This window comes from Danio rerio, chromosome 20 (assembly GCF_049306965.1).
Source record: "Danio rerio strain Tuebingen ecotype United States chromosome 20, GRCz12tu, whole genome shotgun sequence".
Taxonomy (NCBI): Eukaryota; Metazoa; Chordata; class Actinopteri; order Cypriniformes; family Danionidae; genus Danio; species Danio rerio.
Genome location: NC_133195.1, coordinates 37,774,164 through 37,798,282, shown reverse-complemented (window position 1 = coordinate 37,798,282; position 24,119 = coordinate 37,774,164). Strand labels below are relative to the sequence as shown.

General features: G+C 35.3%; 2 protein-coding genes and 1 long non-coding RNA gene across 39 annotated transcripts in view; 1 reads left to right on the top strand and 2 right to left on the bottom strand.

The window, feature by feature from the left end:
* The window catches only part of LOC103909331 (uncharacterized), an 81,061-nt gene that overhangs the window by 13,070 nt on the left and 43,872 nt on the right, over positions 1-24,119 (top strand). For 6 of the 31 annotated variants that reach the window (XR_012395935.1, XR_012395933.1, XR_012395921.1 and 3 more), the window contains exons 3-6: positions 2,774-2,972; positions 8,652-9,142; positions 21,863-22,076; positions 22,362-22,447. This is a non-coding gene — a long non-coding RNA (uncharacterized lncRNA). Of the gene's footprint in view, positions 1-2,773; positions 2,973-8,651; positions 9,143-21,859; positions 22,179-22,361; positions 22,448-24,119 lie in introns of those variants that run through there. The other 25 variants (XR_012395937.1, XR_012395944.1, XR_012395936.1 and 22 more) reach the window with 6 other exon arrangements.
* prrx1b (paired related homeobox 1b) lies at positions 3,617-13,079 on the bottom strand. 3 transcript variants are annotated; one of them, XM_017352441.3, is made up of 5 exons: positions 12,370-13,079; positions 9,315-9,490; positions 6,352-6,533; positions 5,558-5,623; positions 4,462-5,413 (listed from the first exon to the last, which is right to left on the bottom strand). In XM_017352441.3, the coding sequence occupies exons 1-5, from the start codon at positions 12,614-12,616 to the stop codon at positions 5,281-5,283; spliced, it is 804 nt and encodes a 267-aa protein (XP_017207930.1). In that variant the 5' UTR covers positions 12,617-13,079; the 3' UTR covers positions 4,462-5,280.
* Positions 17,164-23,491, bottom strand: gorab (golgin, rab6-interacting). Of its 5 annotated transcripts, none has more exons than NM_001431147.1 (5): positions 23,280-23,491; positions 21,726-22,054; positions 21,130-21,231; positions 20,900-21,040; positions 17,164-18,464 (listed from the first exon to the last, which is right to left on the bottom strand). In NM_001431147.1, the coding sequence occupies exons 3-5, from the start codon at positions 21,183-21,185 to the stop codon at positions 18,086-18,088; spliced, it is 576 nt and encodes a 191-aa protein (NP_001418076.1). In that variant the 5' UTR covers positions 21,186-21,231; positions 21,726-22,054; positions 23,280-23,491; the 3' UTR covers positions 17,164-18,085. The 5 variants fall into 5 exon arrangements, with proteins under 5 accessions (NP_001418076.1, NP_956679.2, XP_073788323.1 ...); NM_200385.2 differs by having other exon boundaries at positions 21,730-22,054; XM_073932222.1 differs by having other exon boundaries at positions 21,726-22,170; positions 23,280-23,486.

The following is a 24,119-nucleotide window of genomic DNA, read 5'->3' as shown; positions in this document are numbered from 1 at the left end:
TCCTTTAGCAACTTGTTATAGATAATGTCAGAATCGGTCTATGCATAAATATGCAACTTCTCTTGAGTAGCCTTGGTACTTGTTTTAGCATTAAATATGTATTAAATATGAATGTGTGTAATATGAACTTATTCTGGATGTACTATATCCTGTGTCAGTGTCAGTTACATTGTTTTGCATTCACAAATCCTCTCCCATGACCTCATAGCTTTTTGTATAAGTAGGCCTACTGGGAAATCGGGCATAGGCTTGCTACTTTTGTAAATGCTGTTTTTCACCTACTACACAGTAAAAAAAAATGCAGGGTTCCACACAATTCATTCATGTTGTCCCAACACAAATTGATTAAGTTAGCTTGACACGTTTACAAATTTATGTGAATTGAACATTAAGAAATTAGGTTGTCCCAATGAAATCTCAAGAATTTTGTTGTTTCAGCTCATTTAAATAAAAAAATGTAAAAAAATTTTTTTTTGAGTATATATTGTAGGGAAGTAATCAATTTTGAATGCTTATGCTGATATTTTGTAGTTTCAATATTTCCTTCTCCGTCTGAGAAATATTGTACAGTGTTATTTTTTAGGTATGCGATTCATTGTATATTTTAATAGTTTGACTTTTAGTTTTAATTTTACATATTTCCAAAATACAAGAGGGAATTCTTACATTCATAAGCGAAGGAGAAATGGCTTTAAAATCGTTTTGAATTCATTGAGAGGAATAAAAATTGTTTTGTTGTAATCCTGAACACAGATTTAACCTTGACAATGACGTCCAATTTTAAAACTTGGAGGGAGACCTTGGATTGGCTTATTTTGGTAAGCTTTACATTGATGGTGTTTTTGCCTCTTTTGGTCAGTTGGCCTTTCAATTTTGTGCACAAAAAAATGTCTACTTTCTATATGCACCTCCTGCTTCAGATCTGGACACCATACTGGGCGTAAATCCCTGTGCTAAAGGTTCAATTTCTAAATTATTTAATATAATTGTTAATCTGCAATTTCCTTCTGTTAACTTACGGTCCATCTAGTGTCAAGACATTGGAATTGACATTAACGAGGAGACATGGAAAGCGGTCTTGAACAGGGTTAATTCTTCCTTAATCTGTGCACGTCACAGGCTCATAGTGCATAGAGCTCATTGGTCCAAGAGCAGGCTAGCTTGCATCAACCTGTCTATTGACCCTGAGTGTGATAGGTGTCATTCTGGTTCAGCTACTTCAATCCATATGTTTTGGTCCTGTCCTTCCCTACTTTCTTTTTGGAGGCAAATTTTCCTCTCGTTGTCTGCTGTTATCACTGTTGATATTCCACCTTGTCCAGTTAATTTGGGGTTCTCCCACTCGGCCACACTTTACCCTCTCATTTTGTAGACTTTGTAGCCTTTATAACCCTTCTGGCTAGGCGATTAATTCTTCTGAACTGGAAGAGCCCTCACCTTCCTCAGACTTGTTGGATTAGAAATGTTTTTTTATTTGTAGGCGCCAATAACCGAGATGCTCGCGGCAACCTGAGTTTGATTCCCGGCTCGAGGTCCTTTGCCGATCATTCCCCTATCCTCTGCTTCCCACACTTTCCTGTCTGTACATCTCCACTATCCTATAATTAAAGTAAAAAACCCTAAAAAATTATTTTTTTTTTCTTTATTTTATGAAATTAGAGAAACTTAGGTACTCTCTTTACCGATTTAGCAAAATTTTCATTTAATTTTGGGAACCCCTTTGCAATCACAAACATGTCCAAACTTTTCAGCTTGACACTGCTCCTGATTCAGTCCACAGCCCCCAGCTCCCAGCTTGGTATTGGATACTAGTTCTGGTCAGCACATTGTAGACTTTTTTTCTGTGTGTACTAGTATTGCACTAGTATTTCATTTTATTTATTTTTAAAAATGTTACATTTAAATTTTTTTATTTATTTTTTTGCTCAAAATGCTCTTTAGTGTATTATTGTTACATGTTTATGTTGTCTTTTTGTATATTTTACAAATGTATAAATGTATAAATAAATAAATAAACTTGGAGCTCTCTTATCTTTCAGGCAGTTGTATTAGTTCATGGCATATTGAGATTTAAAGTTCAGTCATATATTTGTTGAAAATAGTTAATAATAATAATGTGTGGTTACTATGGTTTAACTATACAACAACTTTTTATTGTAGTCAAGCCATTGATTTTCATTAGGGGCAACGTAAAATCACAGACGACCATTTCACTATATACTTAAAATGCCAATCACTCCATCTTAAAGGCCAAAGTGCTGTGTTTTTTTGTCACAAAATGATTGCACGTTCTGTTGTAGCTGAACTCAGCAGGTGGATTGTGGTCTGTGAACTGTGCACGGCACAACCACATTTCATTCAACTCCGTTCAGCATCAGAGAATGTCAGCACACAATGCCGTCTTGGCATTGACTTCTACTGCACACTGTAAACAGCTGGACTGTATTTCACAAAAGACAAGTAACTTTTCGTTTTTGCGCAAACCCCAATCCAAGCGCTCACATTAATAAACCGGCTGTGGCCACATACTCTCATCGCCTCAGCCAATAGCCAGAGGGTTTACATGGAAGGCGGTAGATTTGTTATAGAGCGAAGGAAAAACGACAAGAAGAGAGACTCATGATTCAAGAGACAGAAAAGGTCATGGGATGCAAGTAGACGCACGCATACTCAAACTTACTCCAAACATCTCCACCTTATACATATATTCCACACACATGCTTGTTCAGACTCTTCCCCCCCATGCTCACTTTGACTGTCTCCTCTGTAATAGGCTCCAGATGTGGTGCTGAGGGGGTGAGGTGTTTGTATGTCATCTGCTCGGGCGGCTGCGCGTACACCCATCCGAGGGGGATGCTGTCAGCCCTGATGGAGGGGGCCCGGGCCCCAGGCCTGAGGTGGTGAGGCGAGCGGGTCACAGCCTACGCACATCTGGAAGCACTTCAGGTCAGCAGGGCCCAACTGCCTGAAAGGTGAGACGCTTCGACCTGACCTGAGCAGTGCAGCATGGAGAGCATGCAATAGTCTGGACCGAGAACAAGGCACTAGAATATACACACACATATATACACATGAGTCATATCACTAATCAACGCCCGTGGGTGTAAACACTAGTTTCGGAAAGCATTTTCGATAGGTTGGGCTGAGAATGATGAAGGGAAATAATAACATCCTCATCCAACATTGAATTGGTCAATATTCTTGAATTTCGAGCAGTTACAATCTTGCTGCTTTTTGTAAAAGGGAATAGCAACTGCGTGATTTATTTTACATCAGTAGGTGATTAAAGAATAAATGTCACAAATGTATCTGTTTGGATCACATTGTGTTTTAGATGTTGGAATAAGTGATGATAATTTATTTTAATAAAGCTTTTATTTAGTTTCATAGACACGAGGGAAATATTACTGAATTATTTTTGTTGCAATGAAATTTAGATCTAAGGAAGACAGATGCATTTTTTGGGTGATTCAGCATACATCTCTTATCATTTTGTCACTTTTTGCTTGTATTTATGAATGCAGTTCAGTTTGTTTGAGGTCAGCTATTGTTTGCTTTATTTTAACTTATAGGAATAAAAGAAATGTAAATAAAGAAGTTATCATAGTAAGTAGGATTCACGTTCCAAACACATTTACTGTTGTAAATTAATTTACATTTTGTTGGACTTGAAACTAAAATGCTTTAAATTGGGCAAAGCGATGTCATTCGCATGTACAGTCAACAAATATTGAGTTTAAAGGATTGGGTTACAGTGGAAATTAATTCTCAAATATTCCTTTCATCACATTGTTCTCCCAGCACAATAAGAGAGTATTACATCTATTATCTAATCATAACATGCTGATGAGGTGTTCATTATAATTTTTTTTTACTTGATTATAATATATATATATATATATATATATATATATATATATATATATATATATATATATATATATATATATATATATATATATATATAGTAAACTTTTATCAAAACATTTATATAAATCCAGTTTAATTTAGTTTTAATTAAAAGTGGAAGAAATAGAGTTTATTTATAGCACAACCAGGATTAGCTAAAAAAAAACAGCCATTGCATTTAACATGCTGTAAAATCATTCCTGATAGTGTTTTCTATTAAAAGAATTTACCTGTAAAACAGGTCAGAAATGTTTAATTAATATAAAATAAATCTAAAAATCTAGTTTCATTCTCACATAGTTTCAGAACAAATAATAATAAAAAATGTTTATAACCATCAACATTTATAAGATAGAACTAAATTAATTTGCACAACTTATTTTTTAGCACTGGTGTTTAACATAAATCAGGAAATGTTACATGTGGATATATTATAATAAGGTCCTGATTCTAGTAATACTATTGCCTGCAACAGCTCCTCAAATGTGAGTATTTAGCTAAAATGGCACAATCTATTTAGCTGCAGGATTGTCAATCACAATAACATAAGAGTTATTTCTTAAAAATGTTTTATTACTATATAGTTTCCAAATATAAGAAGAAAATAAAATAAATGAAAAAAAGTCACCTGTGGCAAAACTGAAACATAATTGTGTACTGTGAACAGATACATATGTCACCATGGGGAACCGTATTAACCTTAAAGAGTGGTGTAATATTCAGACCTAAAAATATGTAATCCGGCCCTAATGCTTCCGTTAGCACTGACAGTTGTAAACATCTCATATACTGATTATAGTCCACAAATGTGTCTTTATTTTACCAAAGGCAGACGTGGAGACATTTTAAGCCACTTTGTTGCCAAATCTCCACATTAAAATTCTGGTGTAATTTAAACCATTCAGTGGTGAATGGCGCAAAACAGTCCTCCATTGTGTTCCTTGAAAGTTTCTTTACTTTCCATCCGGATGACCCAAAATAAAGCCAAAAAGAACATGGAAAGAACAGCATACAGCATCCAGGCACTTCGTCTGCCACTTCTTTGTGATTTAGCGGAGCCCTTCTCGTTGATTTGATCTCCAAAAAGCAGAACATGTGCTGTCTTTACAATCTTCATATCAGTACAAAATGAGATTGAGTTTCTCAAAAACGTACCTTAATCTATGATGAAGAAAAAAGCCAATTGAGAGGGACAACAACGCAATTTCATTGTTTAAGGAGGGGGCCAAAAGTCATATCCACTCTGCTTTAACACTGCAGAAAGCCAGAAAAATCACTGTTACCGCTAAACCAGTCCAGCTCTTCTGAGATCTTCTCTTCTCAGTGTGTCTTCCTTTTTTACGTCCCCTCATTCCGTCCCTCTTTTCAGGCTTAGTTGACAGTAGGCACCTGGTTGAGGTTGTATTCTTTGGCCTTCAGTCTCAGATTAGCAATGCTATTGGCCATATTCATTCCCTGGGTGGAAGTGGTGTTGGCACAAGTGGGTGGGTAGGTTGCCATGGTGCTGAAAATAAGATATAAAAAAAAGGTCAGTTTTAATGTTACATCCGTTACAAAAACAATCAAAAATGTATGAGAAACAAGCCCCATTTTTAAATTACTGTTATCTTTATGTGAACCCATATGTGTATAAAAAAGTAAAAAGTACTTGCTTTCTGTGGGCAGCATTTTCTGTGGCACTCGCATTGGCCCTCCCTCCGGCCTTGGGTACCAGCTTAAGAATATATAAATAGTTAATAAATCTTCATAAATAGTGCATTAATATGTATGCATTATATCTGTGCAGCAAATTGTGTGCGTTGAAATTGTGCAAGCTTGTTTTACTGGCATGGTCAATGGTCAATGCATATCCACGCCAGAAAGTGTTCCCGGTCGAGTTGCGTGTTTCAGCTGCTGGGAAAAAGATATTTGGCCGGAGTGGCAGTATAGTTACTCTATACGCATTTAAGCATGATGATTACCGTAAATCAAAACCATTGTGTAACTAGAGTCACAAAAAATCCTGCCCAATGGACTTTTCCTCCTCTGAGAGTCAATTTGTATCCTATGGCCCAAAGGTCATGAGGGTCACATGCGGATTTAATATGGTTTGTTTTCAGATTATCACTTCATCATCAGGGGATCGGCCCACCGTCACTTCAACAAAGAGTGGCAAAAAAAACAGCTCACTAGCTGCTTCTTGTGTTACTTTCTACTATTGAACTATGGGAAAATCAGGGCATCGCCGTTCATGTTTGTTTGCCGGCACGGCCCAACGACTCCACCAAAAGAAAACAAGCTTAAGATTGAAATTGTGCAACTGAAAAAAAATCTAATTTAATACGTTTTGAAGAAGAAAACATGAGCAGGCGAAGATGAAGTCACAGCAGGAGAGCAGAAGACATACAGAGAGGAAATGAAATGAAACCAAAGTGCTCAGATGAAAATGATTCAGAGGGTTACCTGTATGGGGCTGCGCTTCCCCAGGATAGGTAGTCATTTGGACGTGGTGCGGGTCGGGGCACGATAGGCTGTTCCACTGCTGTTACGTCTCCTGAATAGGATTTAAGAAGTGAAGCGTTCTTACTGGCCAGCATCGCCCGCTCATTCCGCCGAAACTTTGCCCGTCTATTTTGGAACCACACCTATAAGAACATAAGCCGAAATGACACAGTACAGTGGTTACTCGGGATATTTAGCGCACAGCGATGAAAGATAAATTGCAGAGCAAAGCAGATTCTTAGACTCAAAGCATAACTGGTATAAAATATATGACAGATCAAAGCAATGACGTTTCATCTTTCTGTGATGATAGACTTTTCTGCTTGGGATTGTTACTGACTAGATATGTTTGATTCCATACTGATCTGATTAAGAAAAAAATGGCAAGTAAATTTTTTAGCAAATAAATCAGGAAGCATGTTCTCAGTTTCACTTAGGTAACTTTTTTTTTTTTAACTGAAATGTGAATTGGGTCACACTTTATTTTGAGGTACAATTCTCATTTTTAGCAAACCTTTAACTTAAACCATAAAGTAGCTCAGAAGAATTAGGAGAAGCACTTTATAAGTACAAATACACAACAAATTTCTATAATAATATGGTTAGGGGATTAGCAGACATTTTAAAAGTGAGGGGACAGCTGAATGAGATCCAAAGTTTTATGTTCATTTTATTTTTAATCATCTGCTTCTAAATGATCTCTCTCTAATCGTGAGGGGGATGTATTCCCCCTGTCCCCCTGGTTGCTACAGCTCTGATGCAGGTAATAAGCTACTAGTTAATAGATAGAATTAGTACTTAAATGTTTTCAGTTTGACCTTTTTATGACACTTTTTAAAACTCGGTAGGAATTGAGTCACACTTTATTTTGAGGTACAATTCTCACTATTAACAAATCATTAATTTAAACCATTAATTAGCTCAATAAACTCTTAATTAATCCTTACTAAGGTAGCAGTTGGGTTTAGGCATTAGGTAGAAGAAGCACTTTATAAGTACAAATACACAACACATTTCTATTATAATATGCTGGTAACAGGCTACCAGTTAATAGAGAGAATTAGTACTTAAATGTTTTGAGTTTTATCTTTTTAGGACACTTTTTAAACTTGGTAGGAATTGAGTCACTTTAATTTGAGGAATAATTATTATTACCAAACTCTTAACTTAAACCATTAATTAGCTCAATAAACTCCTAATTAATCATTACTAAGGTAGTAGTTTCGTTTAGGCATTAGATAAAAGAAGCACTTTATAAGTACAAATACACAACACATTTCTATTATAATCTGCAGGTAAAAGGCTACTAGTTAATAGAGAGAATTAGTACTTTAATGTTTTCAGTTTCATCTTTATAGTTCTTTGGAATTGAGTCACTTTATTTTGAGATTTAATTCTCATTATTAACAAACCTTTAACTTCAACCCTTAATTAACAGCAGTGAACATAAACCACACTAAAAAGTGAACTGACACTTTTTCAATTTACTATAATCTTCTACAGTATGTGAAGCTGCTTTGACACAATCTACATTGTAAAAGCGCTATAGAAATAAAGATGAATTGAATTAGCTCAATAAAAACGTAATTAGTCATTAGGTAGTAGTTGGGTTTAGGCATTAGGTAGGAGAAGCACTTTATGTGTACAAATACACAACAAATTTCTTTATTAATAACGAGGTAATGAGCTACTAGTCAATAGAGAGGATTAATACTTAAATGTTTTCAGTTTTATCTTTTTAGGGCACTTTTTATACTCTATCGGAATTTAGTCACTTTATTTTGAGATACAATTGTCACGATTAACAAATCATTAACTTAAACCATTAATTAGCTTAAAAAACTCCTAATTAATAAATACTATGGTAGTAGTTGGGTTTGGGCATTATTTAGGAGAAGCACTTTATAAGTACAAATACACAACACATTTCTTTAATAAGGAGGTAATAAGCTACTAGTTAATAGAGAGAGTTAATACTTAAAATGATAGCTAGAATTTTTGTGTGTATCACAATCACTTTTTTGCACGTTTCACAATCAGTTTCCATTACATGAAGGATTTTTAAACAGAAATGTATTAGAAATGCATTTGCCGTTTTTGCAAAATATCCAACTTTTGTTTCAGCAATACTGTTATAGCCGAGTAATAAATCAGTCAAATACTTTGAAGCCATTCCTTTTAATTTCAGCAATATTTTGCAGAGCTTTTTCAAAATTCCGTCTGATCTGCTGGTGCACACATGTCCACTTTTTTGTGTGCAGAAGACACATCAGAGGCTTAAAGACTGACCAAACGCGCTTGTGAAACATGGTTGAAGACAGAGCGGGAAGCCCAGATCTCGAAGCCTTGGCTGCAGCACCATGCAGGCCTGGTGGAGGCACAGTGTCCGGTTACGCAGCGCCTGAGGAATGAGCTCAAAGTCTCTTTTATCAAAGCATTTCTGTATTGCTCCCTTTCTGGGATACATTAATTGCAGATGTGTTTGTTCTATTTCTTTCCTTTCGTTCTCCCCTTCCTTCTCTTGATCTATAAACGGGAATAATCCCCATCTTTCTACAAAAACAGTCTCATTACAGGAGAATGCAGAGACTGGCTGCGGCCTACAGCATGTGTGCTGAGAGGCCGATTGATCGACTGAGGCTTTTTAAACAATCGAGCTGAACTCTGACGATAGGGCCGATGACAACACAAAGCTCCAGTGTTAACATCACGTTCATCTGTAACTGCAATCCCTGCTGAAACCCCGAAGTAGGCGAGTGGTTTAATCTTCTTTTTCTGAGCTTTTATTTATATAGGCTCTTTTGTAGAATTACCCGTACATTTTTTGTATATTTCTTAGATTTGCAAAATATGTGTTCTCGAATCAACCAGTGAACTGAAAACCTAGTTGACAGTCATTGATGATTGTGAGGTGTGAAGTTTACCTGAACTCTAGCCTCAGTAAGATTGACCCTACGTGCCAAGTCCTCTCTAACAAAGGCATCTGGGTAGTGTGTCCGCTCAAACACTCGCTCCAGCGCCTGCAGCTGGCTGCTGTTAAACGTGGTTCTATTCCTCCGCTGTTTCCGCTTCTTCTTTTCTTCTGAGTTCAGCTGCTCATCTGTATACACACACATGTACAGTTAGTTACCTAAGGAGCTGGAGCTTTTAGATAATTCAAAATTAATTTCCTAAATGTCTTCTAAATGCTGTCGATTTCAAATCTTTAACAAGTAAAAATATAAATATTTTAAAAGATTATATTTAATTTAGGATTATATCTCACTGATATGTTTTTGCAAGGTAAAATTACAGACATAACATATTAAAATACAATCTGAATTTAATTTAATTAATTTAGTTTTCTTTTACATTGACTTGAAAAATAGAATTTAACACATTTAAAACAAATTTACACTTAAGTGATCCCAGTTATTTTTAAATTACTGTACAAATGTAATGAAAATGCTTTGTTTATATATTTCTCACAAGACCATAAACCATGAACAGGCACTGATTTGCATTTTAACTGTCCAGTCATTTATTACTATTTTTTTTGTCTTTTTTTGTGTATTATCATAGAATTGTTTTGACTAATTGCTGCTTCTACTACAAAAAAAACTACATTCTATATTTTTGCTTATTTTGTTTATTCTTCAGTTTGCAGTAAAGAAGAAAAATAAAATCCAAAATCAAACAAAAAGTGCTCAGAGGTAGCTTAAATAATGTGTCGGGGCTCTTTGGGTCCGGGATTCATCAGAATAAACAGTAAATGTCAGCCCAAGGCACTCGAAAAATCTGGAAAAAATATTTAAAGCCTTTATTGACATGGCTATTCCTTTAAAATAAAGAATAAAAAAAGCAGTTTTACGGAATAGCCATGTCAAAAAAGGCTTTTCTTCACATTCTCCACAAATATTTTCTCCACTTTTTTCGAGTGCTTTGGACTAACTTTTGCTTTGTTTATTCTGATGAGAAAAGCAACTAGTGTTACATTTTCTCATTCTGATTAATAGCATAGCAAAATGCCAACTTTTGTTGCACGTTTTTTACAATCAGGTGATAAATAAATAATAAAAAATGGAAAAATGTATTTCAGAACAGATATGTTATCATAAAATGCTTAAAGCATGTATTTCCCTAAGTATCCCAACTTTACAGCCAACAGAACAGAAGTAACTTAGATTCTCAGGAGACTCAATAATCATTCAGCTGACAGCACAGACAAACTGCAGTGTTTTTTGCTTTTCATGACAACAGTAGTTCCACCATCATAATTTTCCTTAAAGGATCACAGGAAAAAAATTGACATTTGACCTAGGCGTAGCAGGGGTATGGTCCCTCTAGGCCAGTTGGAAAGATTGTTAAATGCCAGCATTTTATTAGAGTTTCAGAATCACCAGTTAAGGTCAGTTTAATTACTATTTAAACTTCCTGTTTGCTACATTTAAATGAAAACTCAAGCTGTTTAATGGAGAATTGGCTTGTTAAGGGGAAACTTAAACATGCCACTACTAAATTACTCCAAGATTTGTTTTTTTTAAAAAAGCTGTCAAATAATTAACGAGTGTTTGTAATAATATCTAAAACAATACTATATTCCTTAATGTTGTAATGCCTTGTGGATTTTATTACGTTTTTGTGGCGCATATTTACTTTTTTTTCGGAATTTGTAATTAATACTTATTATAATAGGCACATACTACTACTACTACTACTAATACTACTACTACTGATAATAATAATAATAATAATGATAATAATAATAATAATTATTATTATTCCTATGAGACTTTTATCAGATTTGAGGATTAATTCGGCAAAATCTTAAAACAAATAATGTAAAACCAAACCCTTTTTTCGAGTTTATTGTTATGTGAAATGATGTTTGTGTAATGTTGATTTGCTAAATGAAAGCCCGTGTATTTTCTTTTTATGCGAGCATGGGAATAAAACGGGAAAAACATGCAGACTCGTGCATAAAAACAGAATAGTGACGACAACCTCAATTTTATTTTCCCTATTATATTTTACTTTCATTTGTGATTTATAACAATAAAAACTGCTAAATATAACTTTGTAATTTCATTAATAAAAACGCAATTAACAATCAAATATTTAGCTATATTGTTACGGTTAAAAAATCCCAGTGTAAAAAAGGTAGAAGTAAGATGTGATGTAGCCTAATTTTCTAACAAGAGGTAAATTAAACAGTTACCAAGTAACCTAACATATCATTCTGCAAGACCGCAACAGGCCAAAATAAAAATTGGTTATTTCTTTTTTTGACCGCCTAAACGTGTTAAATACGATTTATATTAAGAGACCTAAGTAATGGAAGTTTGCTATTCGATACCATAATCGCGTATGCATGTTCTCCGGATGCAGAATAATGATTACAAATTATATTGTTTAAACGAACTGAAAAGGTCCAGAAAATTTAGGATTTTCTTTTTTTCTGCGACATTCCTTAATGTCGCTCTTTTTTATGACAGCTTAATTTCCTTTCATAACATTTTTATCCAAACACGTTGCAACATGACTAATAATACATAAATACCCAATTAAATAATAAAAGTCAATGTCAGGAAGCAAGTCTACACATAAAACCAAATACAACACTCACGATATTTACGGGGCCACATTTTCATTAATGCATTACAGGCTGGAATGTCAACAATCATAAATTATGTACAAAATGCCTTGACGACCCATAAACTTTTCTCGCGCCGAATTATTTTTTCACTCTTTTCTTTGGTGTTCTTTTCTTGTTTATTTGTGTTAGTATACTGTTATTTTTGGAAAGAGACTACACATCACGTGTGACTTTGAAAGTAACCATTCAGTTATGGGTCATTGCGTCTCTATTAATGCAGAATTAAATAAAAAAAAATCTACCCTAGATTTTTGTAGGTTGTGTTTGTCTCCGTTGGATATTATTTTATATATTTATAGGTTGTACAACAACACTTGTTGGTTTTTCTATGAGCAGACACTTACTCTCTTGTTGTGTTGTATCACTGCCACTCGTTAAACCCGGAGATTCCAGCATAGTCCTGCCCGTTTCGCCAACACTTTCATCCACCTGAGAACCGACCATTTCTCTTGCCTCCTCTAGATCCAACAGGTGGCTCACCGAGAAGTTCTTTTTGGCTTGCAGGTTTTCCAGGTTGGCTGTAATGGGACTCTCCAGTCTGCTGGATATGGTTGCTTGTCTGTCCATTACATGTGCATAGCTAGAAGTCATGACGCAAATACGATAAAAATTGGCAAGTGTATTATACTAACCAAAACAGTTCCTCCTTGCATATATTTAAGGCAAACTCAAGATAGTCATTGCCTTCAAAACGGGGCCTCCGTCTCTTGGTCGTTACCTATAGGAAAGCAGCTCCTACAGATCCAGGTTGAGTTAACCTAGTCTAAAACTTTGTATAACTTAACGTGACTGTGATGACCACGACGTCTGTTGATTCCGTTTACTCAGAGCCATGTAATCTCTTTTGTCAATGTAGTCAATAAGAAAAAAAACTCCTCGAGCTCCACGGAGTTGTTGACTGAGCGCCGATCCAGAAATGCTGATGCCTTTCAGATGCATGTGTGTAAAGCGTCGAGAGGAGGCAGGGCACTGCACTTCACTCCACCGCCTTCCCGGAGCAGTTGGCTCTCTGCTCTGCTCCACGCCGTGCTCTGCTCACGCACACACACACTCTGGCACTTCAAACGGCGAGCTCACTGGCATGCAGTGGAGTGGATTGTAAATGAAAAATTGAGACCCCTGGGAGAGAAGATGGAGCTGAAAGGCTCTCGTAATTACGTGGCAAAAGACTTTGTGCTGTCTTTGACGTTTAACAGTCCCCCTCCTCCTCCATCACAGCTTCCTTCTTCGAAGGTTAACCCTCCCTGATCTCTGAATCTGTCACCTGATATCATTTCGCACAACCGGAATACACCTAAACGTTAGTCCAAAAACCATATATGCCATATATGAAAATTTGGGTTTTCGAAAGAGCTTGTTTTTTCAGTTTGCGAAGAAAAAAATCACAATGTATTGAAACTTTTGTGAAATGAAATGGTTGTTTTTCACCACTGATGCCAATAAATGACCTATATTTTTAAGAAAGTAACTTTTATAAAAATAAAAAAACAAAAATTTTTGGTCAATCGAAAAGCTACACATGTACACGTCATTTAACTTCTCACAAACGTTAAGAGATCGTCAGGTGAATTAGATTTATGGCAATGAATCAGAAGCAAGATTTTTTTTAAATTGTAACTTTAACACACATACTCACACACAAATTCTTTTTAAAAATAGGTAAAATGGTGTTTGGCATGCATTAATATGGCTTTTAATACTTTTTCAGCCCAAATAAGCGTCTCAAATTACGGAGTGACCTGTCCCAGATTATCAAATTCAGGCAGAATTTTTTTTTGACACAAAATAGGTGTGGCATGGCTCTTTAATATCTACATTATGTTTTCTTGTGTGGTTAGAAAACATCTTAGGGGTTTCAGAAAAGTCTAATATGTTGTTCTAATTAGTTGGATAGACATTGAAAAACAGCTGAAATCAAGATTGCAAAAAGTGTCCCAGATTTTATTTCACCCTATATTTTTAAGTAAGCAACTTTTGCAAAAATATCAAATAAAAATTACAGTCTAGATCAGTGGAATAACACATCATTTTTAACTTCTCACAAAGTTTAGGGGGTCTTCAGGTGCCATGATAAAATTTATGGAAATGAATCGGAGACAACATATAGCCATTTAAATAACCTCTGCGTCGCTGTTTTTGTGAACGAAAAAAAATCAAGGTCGTAGCCTACATTCCCACTACAATCTGATAACCAAGAACGCAAATAACTGACGTTCAAAGTTTTGAGTTTGTGGAAAGTTTTTTGCTCAAACTTTACACAATTAGATTTTTTTTTTTAAAATGTAGCCTAAATTACAGTTGAAAACAACAACAGGATAAAGATCCTGTCTTCAACGTATAGTTAAGACGGGAGTAGTGTCCGGCCACTTGCTGAGTTATAAGCGGTGGCTTTCACAAGGTAGATGTCCGTGTGTTTCAATGGCAAGAGGCTCCTCACTGCCATGCACAGGCATCCCGTAGCTTACAGCCCCAGATCTGGGAAAAGAACACTTGATGCCATCAAAGGAAAACGGATTGAAACCAGATGTGCTCCTTTCGTTCTTTCCATGTATTTAATTAAGCCGCTGTTGGGATGGAGTAGACCTTTTTCATCATTAGTTTTCCCTCTAAATTCCCTCAGCTGCCAGCTTCTCTACAAGCGACTTCTCTCAAAAAGGCCTGCTGTCGGGGTGAGGACTTGTGCGATAGAAGACAGTCAATAAAATCCATCCCCTTTCAACCACAACCAGCAAAAGTTTTATTTTTATTTTTTATTTATATTTCAGATCTTGTGACAGATGTCCGTCATCGTTTGAACTCAGATGTGCCAATTTAGTACCATTATGTAGCCTACATCTGTTTCTGACCCGTTAAAAACAAAATACAACATATTTTTCAGTTTCCTGATGCTTTTTGATTAAGGCCGAAATCAAAATTAATACAGATATATCAAATTTTATTTATTTAATATCAAGGCATAGTTGTCCAATGCACTTCCAACTTGTTTCCATTCAGTTTGCGATTGCTGAGATTGAAATAAAAGAAGGTCGTTTAATGCTTATAATTGACATTTTAATATTTTGTTCAACTGCATGATGTTTTCATGTCTATGAATCACAATCCCCAATTTAACAGCGGGAATCTATGGACAGAACAATGAAATGAAAGTCTTTAGCTCCAACTGAAAAAAAAACAACAACTGACAAATCATTTTATAATTGTATTTTCCAAATGCATTTTTACCTGTTAAGAATGTTCCCATATATAACTTTTTTACGCAAGTCTATGTCTGTAAGCTAATTGAAAACATAACTCATGACATAAGTCTGTGAATTGACATTATGACATTGTAATAAACACAGACTCAACAATGCAGCTTAACGCATGCATTACAAAAGGAATTAATTTGCAACCTAATCTAAATAAAACCCCACACAAGGACAATAAGGACCACATTTTACGCCTCGGAAAACATAAATTGCTTCATTTATATCCACGAATCCGAACATTTTATTAATCAAAAACCGCGCGTATTCTATTTGTTTATAACTGGGTAATTTACAGCAGTTAAAACAAGACCCTCTTGCACGAAAAGCACTGAGCAATTTGTGTAAATCTGTTAACCTAAATAACCCAATTTTAATGGACACACACCACGCTAAAGACTAGAAAACTCGGATGCAAATGTGACTGGTATGATATAGCCTATAGCAAGCAGATTAGACCTACTCTTAAAATAAGGGTTATAGCTACATTTGCTATTATATGAAAAACGTTTTGATATGGCCTAGCCTATCCAGAGCCGCCTTAATTTTCCAAACAATGAGAAAAATATATATTTTTAAAGGCGCATAATTTATCCCACAGCAGAATTATTGCTCATAATGCAATAAACATATAGGATCTTAACTAGTTTTGAATGGCAAGTTGAACGACCGGCTCTATTTAATTCCCCTGTCCCTATCATAAAGACGCGTGTGCATGCCTGCAAGTGTTTCCTGCGCGGGATATAAAGAGCGAGCACAGAAGAAAATAAGTTAATGGTAATTTGGGAAATAAAAGCGGACTGAGCCCGCGGTCGTCTAATCAGCACCAGGGGTCAATGGACAGCACTACTGCTCTTGATGTTTAACACGTCAGAATGCTGAATTCAGGTGGCTACAAGCACAGAGATAAAAGTTTTGCAATAAATAAACCGTTTATTAATAGGACAACAAAATGTTTAAAATCCAGTTAAATAAGTGTAATACCTTTATCTGAAAATATTATCACGAATTTATTTTGTTTCGATTTAGCCTATTTATTATACTTTCGTTATTTAATCTGTATACAATAAAAACCTGTAGGCTAAACATGTTTGCTCAAAACGATAGGCAAATTGCTTTTAAAACGTGTATCGTATTTTATGAGTTTATGGTTGCAATACGGAATATAATTTAAGTTTAATCATAAATTATTAAAAATAGCGCAAATAATAACTTGTATCGGTCATTAATAGTGGTTGTTTTGTATTTTGCTTTTCTTGCAAGTGGATCTTCATGATCGAAACTTTTGCCAGAACTCAGATTTTTTTCACTAAAAGTTAATCTTGTGAACTTTTTTCGCTATATTTCCCAAGAGTTTCTCGGGTTACGGAGTCTTTTCAACCTGTCCCGGCGGACTGAGGGCACATAAATCAGAAATGCGCTCTCGCAAACTGTGCTTCTCCTTTCCTGTATTTACTTCCAGAATTTGTCAGTCCTTGTTTTGTACAATCAAACCAGAATATAAAGAAAGTAATAGGCTACTGCAGGTAATATTTTAGTGATTTCATCTTATTACATGGAATTATAATATTTAATGTAGCTCTTGTAAACATTAACGCATTATGCACCTTTTAATTCATAATATAGCAAAACAATCTTTTCTATTTCTCAATAGCCGTCCATATATTTCTGAACGCTTTAAATGTTTAATTGATATCTATAATAGCACTGCAAAGATGTTTCCCTAAAAACTGCTTACATCCTATTAAAAAGATAAAATCAACTTACATAATCTTCACAACAAATTAAAACATTCTCCTTTAGATGTTTAAAAGTCATACAAAAATGTAAACTGGTCTTTTAGAAAGTATATAGTCTTGAGTGCAATAAAAAAAAAAAAAAACTTAAAACGGATTGATATTTAAATATTTTATTTAACCATTAAAATATGTATATGCCTTGACACCCATTCGTGCACGCATGAAATGAAACGAAAGACATTACAATTTACTTAAAAAAAAAAAAAAGTCATATCCTAAACCTTTTTTAAAAATAAATATCCTGACCATTATATAAAATGTTTTCATAGTTGATGACGGGCTCTATAAGAGCATTTGACAAGATTTTTAAATTCTATATACTTTTCACACTCCAATAGAATTTTCCCTCATACTGTACAAAACAATCTCTGCTGAGTAAACCATCAGCTTTGCAAGAAAAAAAAAACTGCTGTTATTGATTTGTTAACATTCGCATAACGTTACTTTTATGAGACAACCACCATATACAGATAAAAGATCCCACCATACACTTGTGCAACATCATGTGAAATAAATCATGACTACAAACTACCACCAGACCGCCTGCCACTAATTCATTTTGAATAGTGTCACAGTTATGGAACGATATAAAATTAACAGTATTTAGTATTTAATGTAGTGTTTTCAAGAGATTTGTGGTCCATTTTCTTAATGCAAGACAGATTAAATTATACAATGACATCCAGATGAAGCACAATAAAAGGATGCAGCATTGTTTTAACTCCTCACATTCAGGATCAAGTAACAGTTTAAATGAAAACAATCACAATCAATATCTGAGTCCCATAATGCCAAGGCATTTTAGCGTTAGTAGTAATGGAATTACCTTCATGGCATTTGAGAAGACACCAACATGGCTTTTGTATAATCCAAAAATGCCAAAAATGTTTAAATAAAGAAATATAGGATCATTGCTTTTGTTCAGCATTCTCACACAATAGAGATATTTGTAAAGCTGGTAGCAAGTGTTATGTAAAGCGTTATGAAGCCTCTTTTAAATTAATGATGCTTGGAAGCTAGCGAAGCCCATCTGCTGAAACATCTGCTGCTTCACTCTCCTGATTGTCTTGGCTGATCTTGGTTTCTGTAATGGAACTGTCTTTGCTCATACTTGAGCCATTCGCCTCTGTACATCTCTCCAGCTCTGCTGCAGGACCGTTCTCAGTAACAGGCTCTTTCTGTTTGTCCTGTAGTTGCGTTTGATCTGGACTGGGCACTTCCTCAGCATTTAGCTCCAGCTGCAGCATCAGCTCTTCCAGTTTGCGGGCCTTGCGCAGCTCGTTCTGTTGGATGATTGCACACAGGTGCTCTGTCAGCTGCTCTTTCACCTCGGTCTTCCTGTGCAAGTCCATCTTAGCGGCAACATACTCAGCCTCTGCTTTCTCAAAGCGCTTCCTGTTAACAGTGAGAGGGATCGGCAGAGATAGTAGAGTTAGATGTATGAAGATCAATACAAGCTTGAGGTGAAGGAACACTGAATTCTTTTAAAAATAAATGACCAAGTTCATACATTCATTTTCCTTTTGGCTTAGTCCCTTTATTAATCTGAGGTCACCACAGTGGAATGAACCGCCAACTTATTCAGCATATATTTTACACAGCGGATACCCTTCCAGTTGCAACCCATCACTGGGAACCACCCATACTCTCTCCTTCACACACATACACTATGTACAATTTAGCTTACCCAATTTACCTATAGCGCGTCTTTGGAATTGTGGGGGAAACCGGAGCAAGTAACCAAGTTAATTTAATAAAATAAAAGCTTGCAGTAAAGCCTAACTAATAGATAGAGGGGGTCATTTTCAAAATAAAGGATTCCTAGTAAATGATGAGGAATAAGTGAAACACATTAGTATTCCATTATTTTTCAAATTTTATTTATGCAATATTGCATTTCAAGTAAATAAAATTAATTATCTGAGTGATACTCACACTTTCTCTACACACACACACATATACAATATGCATAGAATATAGAAGAGTTCAGATGCAGAAGCCTCTAACTGCCAGCTTAGAAAGCAATACAAAGTTCTTTTGTGTAAAAGGATTGGTTATAAGCGATTTTCTACTAGTGTGCATTAGCATTTTAAATGACAAACTACCTTGAAGGGTCTTTTAAATCTCATTGTTATTGGTAAATGTTAGGTGCCTCTCTTTTGTATGTGTACCGAGTTCAAGACAAATTTGCTATTTGAGACCAAGATGAATTTCCTGAAAAGTATAACTCAAGTCATTTAAAATTTTCTTCCAAAACTAGCATTTTTTGCAGCCTCGTGTTTCTTTTTTATTATTTCACTTTAAAAACAAAAAGAACCATAAAAAGCCATAAAATCGCCATAAAAAAAGACAAAACTGAACATACACACAGAAGCCTTCAAAAAATTTTTTAGAATTTGGACAATTTTAGTAGTTTATAGAATTAAACAATTTGGTAATGGTTTGTTTATTTATTTGTTTGTATACTTTATTGTACCTCAAGGGGAAATTTCCCTGGACTCTCAGAGCACTTCAAGTTCTGACACAATAAAAATGATAAAATAAGCAAACATCCTAAAGAATTACATACAGGAAAAAACGTAAGCACACTATCGATCCATGTTCAATAGTCTGATTGACACTGGGATAAAAAGAGTTCTAAAGTCTGTTCCGTTTCTACCGTGAGGTTCTGCATCTTCTATCAGATCGTAAAATGGAAAGTGTACATGAGATGGATTGCTTAGAATTCTTTTTTACTTCATTCAGACTGCATTGCTCATAAAGTGTTTGAATACTATTTATGTTGATAGATTACAGGAAGGCTTCTCCTACCCCCAGCATAACAACTAGTAAAGGTGTGGTCATTGAAATTGTTGACACACATAAATATCTAGGGGTCTTTATCTACAATATGTTGACATAACACCCAGGCTGTTTATAAAAAATAAAAACATTCAAAGACTTTTTTTTTCTGGGAAACTTCGATAATTTGGGGTTTGCAGCTCTATGGTGTCACTGTTTTATAAACAATTTATTGAATCTGTTTTATCTTTCTGCATTTTTGCTTGTTACAGTAATCCGAGTCTGTCAAATAAGAACAGGTTGAGTAGTCTTGTGAAGGTGGCAGGCAAGGTCATCGGTTTTAACTAAACTGTTCCAATGATAATTTACCATAATTATGTTTTAAAGAGAGCTCAGGGTATCTTATGCACTCCAGGTCACCCATTGTTCTCCGTGTTTTAGCTGCTGCCATCAGGATGTCATTTTAGAGTTCCTAATGGGCATTGTCCTGCAAATAGGTAGCCATTAGGTCATTAAATGAGTCCAGTGGGGAGGGAGATGCATCTAAATATGATGTATTGTATGATTTGTGGTAATATTTTGCTAATGTGTACATGGAACTTTGCCTGTGTTATGGCACCTTACTGCAATTTTACTTTCTCTAAATGGGATACTAAAGTTGAGTCCGAGTTTGAAATTTTACTTCACTATATTGTCATTTAAAAATGTTAAACTTTATTGCAAAAAAAAATTCAAAAGGAGCAATATTGTGTGAAAAGTGTAAATTGTGCAAAAGTTACAAGTAATAATTCACATGCACATGCAGTTGTCTTGTTCATAATTTAGTTGAATTGATATATAGAGGCTACAGAGGGCAGCATTTTCACTCCTGAATTAACAGATTCAATGTACTATATCCAGTATTAATATTAATAATCAGATCAGTAGTACTCAGTTTGGCCAACTACTATTTTAAAGTGACATACTTTAAACAAAGTGACACTTTCAACAAGAAGCTGCTGAAATCTCTGTTTTGTTTTCATGGAATAGACTGTAATAATAATAATCACCATGCCAGGGAATAATCCATGCTGGATTGCTCGATCAGTTTTCTGAGAACCCCAATGTCACTGGACACAGAATCATCAAGCACCTGAAGTTCTCTCTGGATCTTCTTCAGTTTTATGGCTTCAGCCTGTGTCTGTTTAGACCTGCAAAAGGGATTTTGCACACATTCAAAATAGTATTAAACTTTAGACAGATGGGTTTTGATCGTTTGAAAGGAGAGATTTGCTCTTACTTTTCAGCAATAGTCTTTGTAAGGAGAGCTTTTCTTTTTTTATTCTTCTCTTCCATGATCCTCTGTTCCCACTGCAACTGCTGCAGACGGTTCTTCTCCCGCCTGTTACAACAATGCACACAAACATTATTTAGTTGTTAAATGTTATATAAAATAAGCATATTTCAGGTGTTCATTTAAATTTGCCTTTCCAAGTCCATCTAGCTATTGACTAGCCCAGGGGTGGCCAACCCTGTTCTTGGAGAGCCACCTTCCTGCAGATTTCAGTTGCAACCCACATCAAACACACCTGCCTGTAATTATCACGTGGTGTTCAGGTCCTAATTAATTGATTCACGTTTGTTTGATATGGGTAGCAACTGAAATCAGCAGGAAGGTGGCTCTCCAGGAACAGGGTTGGCCACCCCTGGACTAGCCAATTAGCAAAATCACCAGGGGGCACAATTTCAGCAAAAATGTGTTTATTAAATTTTCTACTGAATCAAAAAAGTCGAATGAGTAAAATCAGCAATAAATGGGTGGGTAAACTATCTTTTTATAAAGATGTAAGCTATAAACAGTGTCTGAGCTAGTGTTTGCAAAGGAAATGGACTTACTAACAATTCCACTTCCTGTTTGTCAAGCTCCTTGAAGTCTGCAGGTGGTATAGACTGGACAGGGGATGCTGGGTCAGGCTTAACAGGTTCTGCCTCATGCTTGACCGGTACTGACTGCTCGTCTGGTGTTTCAGCAGGAGGAGCGGGGTGACTGGAAGCTGGTGGCTCTGGTGGTCTGGTAAGCTGTTGGTCGGATAGAAGAGACTGACTGATCTCCTTCTGTTTGGCCGCCAGCTGAAGAGCCCTCTCCCGCTGCAGCTGCTGTCTGCTCCGGTTAGTCTGAGCAGGTTCCCGGCCACGACCCAATGTGACAGACACAGCCTGATTTGCTGGAGGATGATTTGAACAGAGGTATCACTACTCAAATAAGTGTCTGAGCCCTAAAATCTGAGACTAACTTGTGCATATATCTTAAGACTTTCTGAGATGTATTTAAGACGAAGCACTGTAAGCAAAAAAAAAAAAAAAATTGTTACATGAACCTGTCAAATTTGACCTTTTTGGGTTTTAAATCTATTGTCAATAGAATATACACTTTAATTTCTTGCTGCATTTTTAGCACAGAGTCTAAATGTCAAAAATATACCCTTAAGCAACACTTGCATAAACAAATTTATTCATATCTGTATTCTGAAGTGCAGTTGGAAAGACATCTGTTGCCATAGTAATCGGCAGATCATTCCACTGTGGCAACCCCTGATAAATATGGGAATAAGCTGAAGGTGAGTGAATTTCAACTTTTTAAAAGAGGAATGTGCAAACATAATTTGCCTGACTATATACAAATTTTTATTCTGCAAATTAGTGAACATGTTTTGTTAGCAGTTTGCAGTATTTTCTGATTTATGGAAAGGTTTATATTTTTTTTAAAAGTTATCCACACCTAAAAACATTGTTGTTTTTAACATTTACTAAAAATAATACTAACAACATTAAAATAAAATTAAAGCCAAGAATTTTGAACTTAACTGACTTCATGTTCAATGTGCAATAATTTGCATTAAATCTTTGGCGTATTTCAACGTAACATTAATATAACTCTTGTAATGTAAAACAGTTTCTTAACGTATTCTTAAATACATAAACAAATACTTAATAAACTGAGTAAATACTGTTGATAGTACTACATTTTACCTTATTCACCAGCAGTGTCTTGGCTTAATAACTTACAAAATACAGTCAGAATAAATGACGATTTAGTAATTGAGGTAAAGTTGGCTTTATATTCGCACTATCGCACAGTGAAACGGTCCCAATGTTTTTTTTATCACTTTATTTTGAATATTCGGTCAGAAATCGCATGCAAATATGACTTCAAAAACAACATTAGGACTATTTGGTTGACCGTATCATTGGCTGCTAATATTAAATATTAAATTATTTGCTATATTTACAATTTGCAAAGAATTTTTAAAATTAAATTATTAAGGAGAAAGTCCGAATGTGTGAATATAAAACCAACTTTACGTTACCTCAATTGATTTGGTTACATATGCATGCAGACGGCACGAATGAAAAAAAGTTTTCGAGTGAAGTTTTAGCACTTGTACTCACCAACTTCGCCGTTGTGCTGCAGTTTTCGCAGTTCTTCCTCTGAAAATCCAGCCCAAGCAGCCATTTTCAATACACTATAGAGTTGCTCGCAGCTATAATGTAAATCGGGCATTAGCAAAGACAAATAGTTGTTGATTTAAATGTTCCTTTTTACCTACAAATACGGTAACAATTTTAAGAGCTCATCTGGCCGCCATGTTTGTGTATAAAGACTGCCACGTTCAAGACCCTAAAAAGGCCCCCTTCGCGTGTGCCCTCTGAAGTTGCCTGTCTGTTTTGTTTTATTATTTACACTGATATTGTATATGCTGTATGAGTATAATATTTCGAACGAAATACAACTGTTTATAATTGTATAATTTTCTTGTAAATTTGATTAAATATTTTTTTATGTTATGATGTACTTATGTTTTTAGTTGCAGGCAATAGTTATAGGAAATAAACTTTATAAAAACGTTCCCTACTAAAAAAATGAAAAGATGTATCCAGTATTTATAAACAGTAAGCTAAAAAGGTAATTTACTGCATCCACTGGGATTTTGAAGCGTGGACTCACTAAAAACAAACAAAAATACAACAATAACTGCACCATTTTAAGGAATGTAAACAATAACAATGCTCCTAATGTATTTCCTGTTTTACATTTTTCATTTCTGTAGCTTACGAGAATGCAAAAAGGTTCACATATTGATCAATAATGTTATAATAGCTGTTTTAACATTAAGTTATGACTGAACTGGCTCTTGTTACAGTTATGAAATAGCTTGATAACAAGCAGGAAATGTTCATGGGCCAATAACATCACCACATTAAAATGGTCTATACAGTATTAAGACAGAC

Coding starts and splice junctions, on each gene's coding strand:
- prrx1b (XM_017352441.3), bottom strand. CDS start 12,616: ATGACTTCTAGCTATGCACATGTAATGGACAGACAAGCAACCATATCC. Junction 9,491..12,369: donor TGATACAACACAACAAGAGA/GTAAGTGTCTGC, acceptor GTGTGTATACAG/ATGAGCAGCTGAACTCAGAA. Junction 5,624..6,351: donor GGAAGCGCAGCCCCATACAG/GTAACCCTCTGA, acceptor TATATTCTTAAG/CTGGTACCCAAGGCCGGAGG.
- gorab (NM_200385.2), bottom strand. CDS start 23,343: ATGGCTGCTTGGGCTGGATTTTCAGAGGAAGAACTGCGAAAACTGCAG. Junction 22,055..23,279: donor GCAGCACAACGGCGAAGTTG/GTGAGTACAAGT, acceptor ATCATCCTCCAG/CAAATCAGGCTGTGTCTGTC. Junction 21,041..21,129: donor ACAAAGACTATTGCTGAAAA/GTAAGAGCAAAT, acceptor TCCCTTTTGCAG/GTCTAAACAGACACAGGCTG.